A 13,402-nucleotide genomic window follows, 5' to 3' on the forward strand; every position below is an offset into this window, starting at 1 on the left:
CAAGCAAAGCTGCAGCAGAATGGCTCAAAAAGAAGAAATGGAGGGTTATGGAATAATGGAGTCAAAGCCCAGATTTCAATCCTATGGAAATGCTATGAAAGGACTTAAAGCGGGCCTTGCTTGCAAGAAAGCCTTCGATCATGACACTGTTAAAGAACAGTGGACAAACAGACCTCGTACTATAGTTGATGTAAAAGACTAATAGAAAGTTACAAAAAATGACATCATGAAGATATTTCAGGCAAAGGCGGCAAAAGCAGCTATTAAAGCTGGGGTGTACTTACTTTCTCTGCACTTACAAATTGAATTTTTTGAGATTTTTTATGAATAAATGATTCCAAAGTATATTCTTTCTGTGTCGTTTGTTAAATTAGATTACCTATATCTGTCAATGTTTTCTTTTTATGGATTTTCTTTCTGTAACTCAGCATTCAACAAAAGAGCCTTGGACTATGCCTGATTTCCTTATTTAAATAAAAGTTAAATGAGAAAATAGTGTTGAAGTGAAGATTACACATTTATATGTCCAATCACAAAAAATACACATTTCCAAGGGCATACTTACTTCTTGACATGACTGTATGCCCACATTTTAGTTTAAAGGTTTCTAGATTATAATTTTTTTGTAGTTTTTGTTTTTGATATATCTGACAACGCGGATCCTGGGACAGTGCATGATGTTGTTATTGACTTCAGATTGATTTGCTGTGATCTTCTGTTGGTATGGCTGCCTGTTAGGATTAGGGCTGATTTTAAGGTTTTACTGTAAACCTATAAATCAATACATGGACTTGCTCCTACTTACCTTGCTGAAATGATCCAGCCATACATACCTACACGTAACCTACGATCGCAAGATGCAGGACATTTAATTGTACCTAGAATCTCTAAACAAACAGCCGGAGGCAGGGCCTTTTCTCATAGAGCTCCACTACTGTGGGATGATCTGCCAATTAAGGTTAGAAATGCAAGCTCAGTGCAAACTTTCAAGTGTCTACTAAAAACTCATCTCTACAGCACGGTTTATAATTAGGTGTAGCCTGGCCCAGGGGCATGAAGGTGACCAGAAGGCTTGATATTGTCCACCCTTGCTGTCTTGCCAGGTGGGCTCTCATCACCACTGGGATGCCCTCCCTTCAATGCCTTTCAGGGGAAGAGTAACTGGCTTGTTGTTGTCTCTTTGTATCGCAATTGTGCAATTGGGCTGTACGCTGCTGGCAATACTCTGCCCTCATTCAGGGGGGTTGCGGTTGGTGGGTGTCCCTTTGGTTGATGCCTGGCAAAGTGGGTGGATTGATTTCCTGCCTGTTGGGCCCTGTCCGGGGCCTCCCCCGGGTAGGGCCACAGTGTTGCCGAACCCCCCCTGTTTCAGTCCCAAGGTCTCACGCTGCTATACTATTGTGCTGGGGGATTGGGTCAGTTCTCCTTCCCCACTAAGTTCTCCTTCTCCACTATACATCGTTGTTGATATGAGGAATGTATTTTCTGAATTTTTGGTCAGGGTTAGGGTTAGGGTTAACCCTAACCCTGGTCCACACCTGCGGAGTACCTGTTTTGGGGGGCCCATTGCTGTCCCTGTCCTTGTCCATCTGGTCATACTTCTGACCTAGTCTAAATTTAAATAGACTCTGGATTTAGCCCACATGCATTTATAAATTATTCCAATTGGACTCTTAATATCTCACCCAGCACAGCCAGAAGAGGACTGGTCACCCCTCTGAGCCTGGGTCCTCTCTAGGTTTCTTCCTAAATTACGGCCTTCTTAGGGAGTTTTTCCTAGCCACTGAAATTCAACACTACTGTTGTTTGCTCCTTGGGGTTTAAGGCCGGGTGTTTCTGTAAAAGCACTTTGTGACAACTGCTCTTGTAAAAAGGGCTTTATAAATAAATTTGATTGATTGATTGATCAGAAGCCTATTTGTTCATAACTGTTATAGTTCCACTGTTTTCTTACAGTAATGATTTTGAGGCCAATGCCCCCATTCAACCCAGGGGTCCAATAACAATTATTGGAAAAGGATCAAAACGGAGCTGACATTGTGAATAGAGCCATAGACCATGTGTTTCAGTTTTGGACAAACACAGACCCCTTACTGTCATCGAAATGTAATCAGTCGTCTTTTAACAATATAACTGTAATCCAGATTTGTTTATTTTTTACTGATTACATTTACTTAATTTTGGACCCACCAGCCCATTCTTATACATCTGAATCTGAATTTAGTATTTAGACATTATAATGGACTTACTGTATAAATGTTTTAATCAGGTCATGTTTCAAATGCTTCTTTAGTATGTGTTTAACATGCTGAAAGGATTTAATCTTTATAATCCAAGCAGAAATTCGGGAAAGACCCTTCTCTTCTTTTGTGGCAACAGCAGGCAGACAGGCAGGCTAGCAGACAGACGGGAAGGTGTTGAGTGATTTCCCTACTGACTGTTTCATTCGAGAATCAGCAATAGCATGTTTCACCCCCAGACCTACCTTCCCCGTCCTCCCTCCCACTCCCCTCTTCCCCGTCCTCCCTCCCACTCCTCCCTCCCCGTCCTACCTCCCACTCCTCCCACCTCCTCCTTCCGCTCCTCCACTGTCCACCTTATCAGTCCTGGGAGTCCACTGGCAACGTCTGATCAGAGGAATAAAGAAGTTGTTCAGAAGATGTTCTAAGACAAAGGCGTTGTCTCTAGTGTGAAAGGTCTGAAATGTATTTCTCTGATAAGACTGCTTTGTATTCAAATTTACTTACAGTATTGTTAGTGTTATTATTAGTAGTATTAATGGCACAGTAGTAGTAGTGGTAGCAGCATTCATATTCATTAAGATTATTATTATTACATATTTCAGTATGAGAGTGGTTTGTACCCCTGACAGCAGGGCACTCAGCCAGGCTTTAATGCAGCCTGATCTATGTTCTCGTTTAATAAAGCTTCAGTAAAGATTCGTCGCTGCTGATACAGCCGTCATGAGCAGATGTCAACATGTGATTTAAACTCTGTGTATGGTGGTATGAATGGAGCCTTACCGTGAGTGTTGACTGATGTACCAGAATGGCTCGGAAATCAAGAGGAAACACACTTGAAGTGCAAGTCCCTCACATTCTTGCAAATATTTTATTATATCTTTTCATGTCCCAGGTGTGAATGGGGATATAATCAAAGATATAATCAAATAAATGTGAGGGGTGTAGTCACTTTTGTGAGATACTGTATGTGTCCAGAAACATAAATAAATTGTTGATGCTATTAGTCATAAATGAATAGTAGTCTCTATTAGTCCAGAAATATAAATAGTAGTTTACAATAGTCCAGAAACATAAATAAATTGTTGATGCTATTAGTCATAAATGAATAGTAGTCTCTATTAGTCCAGAAATATAAATAGTAGTTTACAATAGTCCAGAAACATAAATAAATTGTAGTCTCTATTAGCCCAGAAATATAAATAGTAGTCTACACTAGTCCAGAAACATAAATAAATAGTAGTCTCTGTGAGTCCAGAAATATAAATAATGGTCTATATAAGACCAGAAATAAAGAATGGCGGGACAGGTGATTCTCTGGAGTGGTTTGAGAATCAAAATATTTCACCCGGCACAGCCAGAAGAGGACTGGTCACCCCTCTGAGCCTGGGTCCTCTCTAGGTTTCTTCCTAAAATTCGACCTTCTTAGGGAGGTTTACCTAGCCACTGAAATTCAACACTACTGTTGTTTGCTCCTTGGGGTTTAAGGCCGGGTGTCTCTGTAAAGCACTTTGTGACAACTGCTTTTGTAAAAAGGGCTTTATAAATAAATTTGATTGATTGATTGACTGTGACATCAGATCAATTATCATCTGTGTTATATTTGTAATTATTTTAGATTATTTTATTTTCACTTTGACGTTAAGGACTTTTTTGTGTTTCCTGATTAAATCAATTTAGATTTCATGTTGTAACACAATAGAATGTGGGAACATCCAAGGTGGATGAATACTTTTGAGACCCACTGTTAATAGTAGATGCTGTATGTCCCGAGAAATTCATAAACAGTAGATGCTATAAGTCCAGAGACATTCACAGTTGAGGCTGCAAGTCCTGAGACATATATAAATACAGTGAGGGAAAAAATCCTCTGCTGACTTTGTACGTTTGCCCACTGACAAAGAAATGATCACTATAATTTTAATGGTAGGTTTATTTGAACAGTGAGAGACAGAATAACAACAAAAAAATCATGAATAACGCATGTCAAAAATGTTATAAATTGATTTGCATTTTAATTAGTGAAATACGTACAAAATCAGCAGGGGAACTAATATTTTTTTCCCTCACTGTAGTAAAGACTATAAGTCCCGATACATTAATAAACAGCAGAGTCTATTGCTCTATCTTATACATAAATACATTTCAGTTGCTATAGGAGACATAAAATAATAGTAGAAGCTGTAGGTCCAGAGACATCATATCAGGCATGTATTTATTGCTTCAGAGATAAGAGGCATTGGTTTGCAGAAAAGGACAGATTGACACAAATCAATTGAAATGTAATAGTAAGCTTCCTCCTTGCAGAATGGGTGGATTGGTCCTGTAGCAACAGAACTATTGTCAGTGCATCTAGAAATTTAATTTCTTCTAGAATATCTTCTACTTTGATCAATTCTAAACCCATCCTTTGTGCAGATGTTACGTTATGTTGTCATTGTATTTTCCACATCCTGCTCTTTCATTTAGTGGGAGAGAATCTTCAGTGCTCAATCCACTTATAAAAATTATATTGGAAAACCATCATTGACAACAATTGCTGAACACTGAGCACGTTTGGGAAACAAAGTCAGTGTGAATAAAAAATAAACAAATTGCACTTAGAAACACAGTAAAAAGCACTTTCACAAAGCATTCATTGTCTGACAATCAAGATAGACAGGTGATTTTGAATAATTAACTGTTTCCGTCAATGTTCTCTCATCATTCCAATGTTAAAGCTGGAATCCATTATGGTGAAATGGCCTCATCAGATTGAGATGTTACACTTACAAAGAATTTTCAGTAAGTACAAATGTTTTTTTTCTCCTGACATGACTGCTCTGACCTCATTGCACATTCTATAGAATTGCCGCATGTGCATATATTGTTTGTTTACCAATATGCTCAACTCTCCGCAGCTCTACATTCTCAACAAAACAATAACAACATTGTCCGTTGGGCAGGCCCTTACTGCGATTCCATCTTTAAAGGTAACAAGGCTATTGAATGATTTTGAGATGCATCCTTTTTCATTCAATTTACACGATACTCTACTTGTCAAATACAGTTAACAACCTAAGAAACATGAAGAGAAATATGTAAACTTTTTATTCCAAAAGCATCAAAAAGTTTGATTCATAAATATACTGTAATTATCAATGCGCACAGGAAAGAACAAAACAGTTATCAAGAAGTCGGAATGAAGATAAATAAACAGTTGAATGTAAAACGAAGTCTCAAAGAGCCCAAACACCCTTAAATCTGAAAAAGCTGTTTAAGCTGCTAGGCGTTGAGCTTTTCAGACAATCACCTGTCGGTGACATCCATAATTGCCCCCATTTGCTCTTTGTTGTACATTACTTTTGACTTAAGCCCTAATGGCATCTCCAGTCATCGAAGCAAAAGCCTAACTCCATTTTCCTGTACCTGCAGATAGCGTTACATCAAAGCTAGAGTGGTAAAATGCTGGTAGCTTTTCCAAAATTCCCTGGTTATCCCTAAATCCCTGTTGAATTATTCCTAGAATCAGGAAATCAGTGATAATTCCTCCAAGTAAGATTGTGTGGGAAACCTTGGAAACCTACCTGAACTTTGCAACCCTAATCCAAGCTAACGTAGTAGTTTTATGGAGCCTAGTCAAGCTAAAAGCAGCAGAGCATTGTATTATTTCTTTTTTCCAAAAGTCTTTCATTCCAAACACATGGAGCCTCGGCAAGCCTGGAGCTGTCTACTACAGTACTTCACAGGTCAATGTCACTTCTTTCAAACTTTCACTGTAAATGGCTATTTAGTCACACAACATAGCTGTCATGGCCATAGAAAGCAATGGATTTTTTGAAAAAGTAATTGCAGGAAACGTAAGTGCATCCACGAGTGGTTTCAACTCTGAAGGCAACACATTCAGCATGTCTTCTTCTTCTTCTCCATGTTGAACACACAGTAGGGAGTTCTCAGCCCATTTTATACAAAGCAGGTCTGCATCCCAAATGTCTCCTTATTCCCTAGGCTATATAGTGCTCTGATGCTGAGCAAGGCCCCTGGGGCTCTGGTCAACAGTAGGGCATTGTGGAGGGAATAGGGGGTCACTTAGGCCGCAGACCAGGAGTTTCAAAGGGAAAAGCTGGTATCGTAGTAGTAGAATAACAGTAGAAGCAAAAGTAAATAGGTTTCATAGTATCATAAGAATAACAGTAGAACCAGAAGTAGAAACATTGTTTTGCATAGCATTTGGCCTTTCTGTACTTTCAGAAACACAAAAATGTCACGACCAAGGAAGAAAAACTATATATGCCAAATGCTAAATGTTCTCGGTCAGAGAAACTTATCACCAGGGATGACTGGCACTCTAGAAACGTGAAACATGAGTGAAATTAAACAAAGCTTTTAGAAAGTAAAATAGGGAGTATCCTATAGTGGAAAGAGATAACACTTTCCCTATAGAAATATAATCTATAGAAAGGCATTGCATCCTAACAGCAGAGCAACGATATGGAGTCCAACCATGCATTTACAAGTCAAATTGCCAGGGTTATAGACTATAAGCCCCTTCTATAGATTATATTTCTATGACTGTTTCCTTGTTATAGCTCAATAATCATGCAGTCACTGTTGATATGACAACAAGGGAACTGTCCTGGTAATCCACGATGATTAGAATAAAGGATTAAGTGCTTTGCATTGTGTTTGATAAGATTGCGGGCGGGTGGGCGGTTGGTCTAGTATATCCAACAGTATGGCTGTACTGGCTGAGGTGAGACAGGAGCCCCTACGTCCCAAATGGCTCCCTGTTCCCTATGTAGTGCACTACTTCTGACCAGGAACCCTGTAGACCCTAACCGTAACCCTACGAGGCCTGGTCAGAAGTAGTGCGCAACCTAGGGGCTAGGCTGCCGTTTGGTACCTATGAATAGGGGTTCACTGCTCCTTTGATCACAGGCTCCCTGTTGAGGTAGGTAGCCCAGTAGACCAGGTTGAAGGTCCCAAAGAGCACAGGAAACACTATCCGGGACATCTTGTCAATCTTGCTGACGCTGTTGTAAGTCTTTTTCGGGTCAGGGGTCTTTGTCTCCGCCGGCTTCAGCGGCACGGCGGCGGTGTTGGAGATGGTGGAGATGGACGAGTCCTTGATTTGGTTGGGGTTGTAGTTCGGCCCACCTGGGCAGGTGTTGTTGGGCTTTTTTGACAAAGCCATAGGGTCCTTTTTCTGCACGGTGGAGACAAGCAGCAGTGTTATTCCTATTATTAAGTACAGTTATCCGACACGTTGTTATATGATCTTAGTCTTTAACGGCCTTGTCAGGAATGGACTGGTAAGTGGGCATTTCACTGGTCATTTCTACACCTGTTCCATTTCAGTAAATTCATTTCACATGGTGCTTTGGTGCTTTGCATTAAGCTGCACCCAAAAGAGGCTTTTGATTGGTTTCACGTGTTACTGAGGTAGGTTCTCATTTGCCCTGGCTAAATCAACAAAAGCAATGTTGCAAAAACACAAAACAAACACTGCAACACGTGCAATAGAATTGCCAGATATAGCAGACAATTTATAAAGATTACCAACTTTTGCATTTCGGAAAGAGATTTCTTTATTACCACAGGTGATGATGAAACTTTGGTTTTCTTATAAATGATGACTGACAAATAATTTTGAAGATGATTTAACCACCTAACCATAAAAACACTACATTTCATTCTAAAAGGCTACTGCTTACTATATTTACATTTCAACTGCAATTTACATTTACAAGAAAAGGTTTCTCTTGACCCAATGATGCCTACATTTCCAGTTACTACTTACTATCTATGGAAGTGGAAGTTTCAACATTGCACAAGGACTGTGGCAAAACGTTAGTGGTAAATCCTTGCATTCCGTCCAAAACATTTATGTGACAGGACAATCAGGCAGTAACCACTGTACATGTACACACAAGTCGGCAAAATAGACAGTGAAAACACTAACATCTATCCACTTAATATTGACTTAAGTAATTCATTTTAGTGATTGGAGGACATTCAGACACACACACACACACACCCCCACCTTGCGCGTATCCTCCATTGCTTTCTTGCCGTCCCAGGCCCAGCTCCTCTTGGTGAAGTAGTTGACTGTAGCGAACTCGATGAGAGCGGAGAAGACGAAGGCATAGCACACGGCGATAAACCAGTCCATGGCCGTGGCATATGCCACCTTGGGCAGGGAGCTACGAGCGCTGATGCTGAGGGTGGTCATGGTGAGGACCGTGGTCACACCTAGAAAGGGGGCGGAGAGAACCGGGACACTCAGGAAAGAGGAAGTGATGTGAAGAAGAGACCGCTCTCCGTGTGGATTTAAGGACACCAATCGTTATTGGCTGTTTCTCAATCAGGCTAACCAGACTGGAGTAATCATTACTGGCTGTATCTCAATCAGGCTAACCAGACTGGAGTTATCATTACTGGCTGTATCTCAATCAGGCTAACCAGACTGGAGTAATCATTACTGGCTGTATCTCAATCAGACTAACCAGACTGGAGTAATCATTACTGGCTGTATCTCAATCAGGCTAACCAGACTGGAGTAATCATTACTGGCTGTATCTCAATCAGGCTAACCAGACTGGAGTAATCATTACTGGCTGTATCTCAATCAGGCTAACCAGACTGGAGTAATCATTACTGGCTGTATCTCAATCAGGCTAACCAGACTGGAGTAATCATTACTGGCTGTATCTCAATCAGGCTAACCAGACTGGAGTAATCATTACTGGCTGTATCTCAATCAGGCTAACCAGACTGGAGTAATCATTACTGGCTGTATCTCAATCAGGCTGACCAGACTGGAGTAATCATTACTGGCTGTATCTCAATCAGGCCACGTCTGGATTTAACCAGTGTAATCAGGACAGATTAGACATACATTTTGTTGATCAAGTCAAATCAATTCTCATCTCCATTTTAATGAGAAATATTGATGCATTAAGTAAGGAATTAATTAGTTGAAAAAGAACATGGACTGAAGCAAAAGGTGTAAAGGAAGCATTACAATGTCTGACAAGTTCATAATTCAACGTGAATTTTTTTCCACCAAGATCACTGGATTGTCAAATATTCTTGCCATGTTACGATAAGTCTGTCACACTTTTGGAACCATAACTGTGATTTCTGATGTCACTTTTACTCATCCTGGACCCTTAGTTGGCATTGTCCTATAACAGTCATGTGTCTCTCCAGGACTGACATGGAGGGGACAGACTCAAAGAAATACAGTATCGTTCTGTGGTCACGTGACTAACCAAAGACGGTCCTGGCGGGGACAGACTCCCGGTTCAGCCAAAAGGACACCTGAGACAGGATGACGGTCATGAAGCAGGGCATGTAGGTCTGGATGACGAAGTAGCCGATCTTTCTCTTGAGATAGAAGTGGCACATCATCACTGTGTACTGACCTATAGGGCCAAAAGACAGACGGACAGGCAGACAGATAGGCAGGCAGACAGTTGGACAAGCAGACAGACAGGCAGGCAGACAGACAGACAGAGAAGCAGAGAGACAGGTAGGCAGAGAGTCAGACAGACAGGCAAACAGAGAGACAAGCAGGCAAACAGGAAGGAGATGAGAGAATTAATTGTGTTAGCTTTTGGTTAAATATGTTATGGTTTACTTTTACTACATTTCAATAACACATTTAGACATATAATAATTAGACTTTATATTTTCACTGTAGGTCCCAAAGGATACAAAATAAATGTTAATATTTGACAATTAATCTTCTTACTCATTTACCTTTATTAAAATGTATCCATCTTAAAACAATGATCAAAATTCAACAAATCTGAAATATAACGAGCCAAGAGAAAGCTACGGCCACAGAGAGATCTAACAAGGTGTGGAAAACCAATCAGTTGACATCAGCAACTGGGACCCATAGGTGGGTCATAACATGGTTACAGTTGAATATACGTATTTCAGGATTTTTTTTACTGATTTGAATAGACCGTGATTGGAAGTGAGATCATAGGGTTGAGTCAAAGGTCGTCGGGTTAAGCCAACATGTGGACTACTCACTTTGAGGGCAGATTACCAGGAGAGACATTACATCTGACATGGTTAGGGTTGACAGCATGAGGTTAGGTTTAGGGTTAGGGTTAGGGTTGACAGCATGAGGTTAGGTTTAGGGTTAGGGTTAGGGTTGACAGCATGAGGTTAGGGTTAGGTTTAGGGTTAGGGTTGACATCATGAGGTTAGGTTTAGGGTTAGGTTTATGGTTAGGGTTGACAGCATGAGGTTAGGGTTAGGTTTAGGGTTAGGGTTGACAGCATGAGGTTAGGTTTAGGGTTAGGGTTGATAGCATGAGGTTAGGTTTAGGGTTAGGTTTAGGGTTAGGGTTGACAGCATGAGGTTAGGGTTAGGTTTAGGGTTAGGGTTGACAGCATGAGGTTAGGTTTAGGGTTAGGGTTGATAGCATGAGGTTAGGTTTAGGGTTAGGTTTAGGGTTAGGGTTGACAGCATGAGGTTAGGGTTAGGGTTAGGGTTGATAGCATGAGGTTAGGTTTAGGGTTAGGTTTAGGGTTAGGGTTGACAGCATGAGGTTAGGGTTAGGGTTGGGTTTAGGGTTAGGGTTGACAGCATGAGGTAATGTTAATGTTGGGGTGACAATGTAGCCCAGTTTTCCCCTGCCAGTAGAGCCCTGTGGATTTAAATTAATTGAAAACAGAGGAAGAGAGAATGAGAAAGAGATGGAACAAGGAGGGTGAGAGATAGATGGAGAAAAGTAGAAGAAGAGAGATGGATATAGTTATAGCGAGGACACTGGAAGATAGAAATGGCGGTTAACCATCTGAAGATTGGAAGCATTGAAAAGCATGGAGTGATAAACTATAGGAATGCCACTGATGACTGCTTGCTTTCTCTTTACAAAACCGGATTTTACTCTCCCACTAATCCCTTGTCACAATCTGCATACCGCAGCCTCTCTCTCTTTCTCTCTGGCTCTCTCTCATTTTCTCTCTATCTTTCTCTGCCACTCACACACTAAAATCTCTCTTACACACATATACACAAACACACACACACACACACTTAATCTCTCACTCTCTACTCTCTCAATCTATCTCTCCTCTCTGTCTTTCTCTGAACGCATCACACGGTCCGACCCAGTGCGCTCTGTCAAGCCAAGCACAACAAGACTGAGGACACAAACCCACCCCTGGTCACTGGCATCCTGATGGAATTATCCAGATAGAGGCTGAGAAGAGGACTGACCCACCTGGAAGTAGTAGATGAGTTTGGCCAGGCTGGCACCTGTGTTGTTGGGGGACATACCATCCAGACTATTGAAAAAGTATTCCATGGTAAAGTGACCAGGAAGGAATAGCAGAGTGATGGTAGATGGCCAGGATGCCTTTGGATAGGAGCGAGTCTCCTCTGACCCTGTCTTAGTGACTGGCACCTGGGACATCCAGCCGGGGGCGAGGAACGAGTCGGAGGGGTTCGGTTTACAGCCTGCTCAGAACGGACCAGCTGTCGGGCCCGAGGAGAACACTGCGCTGAACCGACGAGCTGAGAGCCTACCTGCCACGGGAGAAACCCCACTACGAGGCAGGCCTAGGGTTAGGCTTCAACCTAGGGTTAGGGTTAGGGTTAGGGTTAGACCCCACTTAGGGCTGAGGAGGCGTTGGGTGGGAGAGGAGGACCAGGAGGTGTAAAGATGAGGTGCTGGTGTATTCTACTGCTGTGCATCTGTACTGTCTATGGAGAGCTGCCATTCATACCTGAGAACAACGCCGTCATGCTGGTCAACTGGTGAGTGGTGTGTGTGTGTGTGTGTGTGTGTATGGGGGGGGGGGGTTCTGGGGGGGGGGTTCTGGGCTGCCCGTCATGTCATTCGCTGAAGTGTGGCATTACGACAGTACAGCTCTAATATTGGGAAAACATGGGGACGTCTTTGCAGTATTTCAAACGACTGCCATTCAATACACAAAATCAATTTCTCCAAAATATGGCATTTTCGTCTGTCATGGGGCTGGCTTTATGGAGCAATCCCGTTAGCATGACCATGCCGACTCCCAGTCATGCGTAGTCATGGCAATGATGGCTGGCTTGGTGATGACAGCGATGCGGTTTCATGGTCTTTATAGTTTTCCAGTCTTTGGGAGTCAGAGTAAATGTCAGCACCGAGCAGGAAGTGACATATAACAAGCAGTCTGCATCGCCGAGGACGTGCTCATGCAAGGCGACCGGTGAAAGGAAAAATGCTCATCCGTTTTCACAAGTATGTGAGTGATGTGACATTTCAGCGATAACTGTCATTTTCTTACCGGGTTTTGTTCTTTTTTAACGGAGCACGTGTAGCAGAGGTTTTAAAGTTGGGTTTTGCCAGCTTAACTTGTCAGTTTAGAGGTGGCTTGATGAGTGACGATCTCGCTGAGAGCTCCTCGCTGAGCTATTCTTGACTCGGTAAAGAGGGTTTCAACCCCAGATTAGCCCCTCTAATTGGTGCCCAGCGCTCACCCCCTCTCCCGTAGATTAGCAACGCTGCTCAGCCCTTGAACCACGGCCCTCCTCTTCCCCTCCTCTCTGAGGTCAGGGAGAGATGAGACAGGTTTTGAAATAGAGATTGGCATGGAGGGGGAGAGACGGTAGTTGGCATTCACATAATCACAATCAGTTGTTGTAGCTTCGGTTTCAGCTAAGCCATGAAGCAGAGCTAGCAGCTCCAGAAGTAGCTATGGACCACAGCACTCCTGAATAAACTTGATAGATGACTGCTCTTTATGGACGGCCTAATGTGGGGAATAGTACCTGTTAAATCTTCATTGCATTATGTACTGTATGATTCCAAGTCACCATTGACTCTCCTCTAAATGCATAGTTGATACAATACCAGTCAAAGTTTTCCACACTTACTCATTCATGGGTATTTCTTTATTTTTACTATTTTTCACATTATAAAATAATAGTTAAGGCATCAAAACTATGAAATAACACGTAGGGAATCATGTAGTAATCAAGAAAGTGTTCAACTGATCAGTGTTAAACAGTTTCTATAAGTGCAGTCACCAAAAAACAGCTATGATGAAACAGGCTCTCATGCGGACCGCCACAGGAAAGGAAGACCCAGAGTTTCCTCTGCTGCAGAGGATAAGTTCATTAGAGCTACCAGGCTCAGAAATCGGCAATTAACTGCACCTCAGATTGAATCT

General features: G+C 41.9%; 2 protein-coding genes across 5 annotated transcripts in view; one reads left to right on the forward strand and one right to left on the reverse strand.

Moving 5' to 3' along the window:
• Positions 1-4,428: 4,428 nt before the first annotated feature.
• gabra5 (gamma-aminobutyric acid type A receptor subunit alpha5) overlaps positions 4,429-13,402 on the reverse strand; it is a 50,223-nt gene continuing 41,249 nt past the window's right edge. For all 4 annotated transcript variants that reach the window (XM_010871296.3, XM_010871294.3, XM_010871297.3 and 1 more), the window contains exons 8-10: positions 9,494-9,646; positions 8,263-8,471; positions 4,429-7,425 (exon numbers count right to left, since the gene is read on the reverse strand). In XM_010871296.3, coding sequence (XP_010869598.1) covers positions 7,123-7,425; positions 8,263-8,471; positions 9,494-9,646 — 665 coding nt within the window. In that variant the 3' untranslated portion in view covers positions 4,429-7,122. The remainder of the gene's footprint in view (positions 7,426-8,262; positions 8,472-9,493; positions 9,647-13,402) is intronic.
• Positions 11,291-13,402, forward strand: part of gabrb3 (gamma-aminobutyric acid type A receptor subunit beta3) — a 90,718-nt gene continuing 88,606 nt past the window's right edge. Inside the window, exon 1 of the mRNA XM_034293866.1 lies at positions 11,291-12,002. Within this exon, the coding sequence (XP_034149757.1) occupies positions 11,908-12,002 (95 nt within the window). The 5' untranslated portion in view covers positions 11,291-11,907. The remainder of the gene's footprint in view (positions 12,003-13,402) is intronic.

Source organism: Esox lucius, chromosome 8 (assembly GCF_011004845.1).
Source record: "Esox lucius isolate fEsoLuc1 chromosome 8, fEsoLuc1.pri, whole genome shotgun sequence".
In the NCBI taxonomy this organism is placed as follows: domain Eukaryota; kingdom Metazoa; phylum Chordata; class Actinopteri; order Esociformes; family Esocidae; genus Esox; species Esox lucius.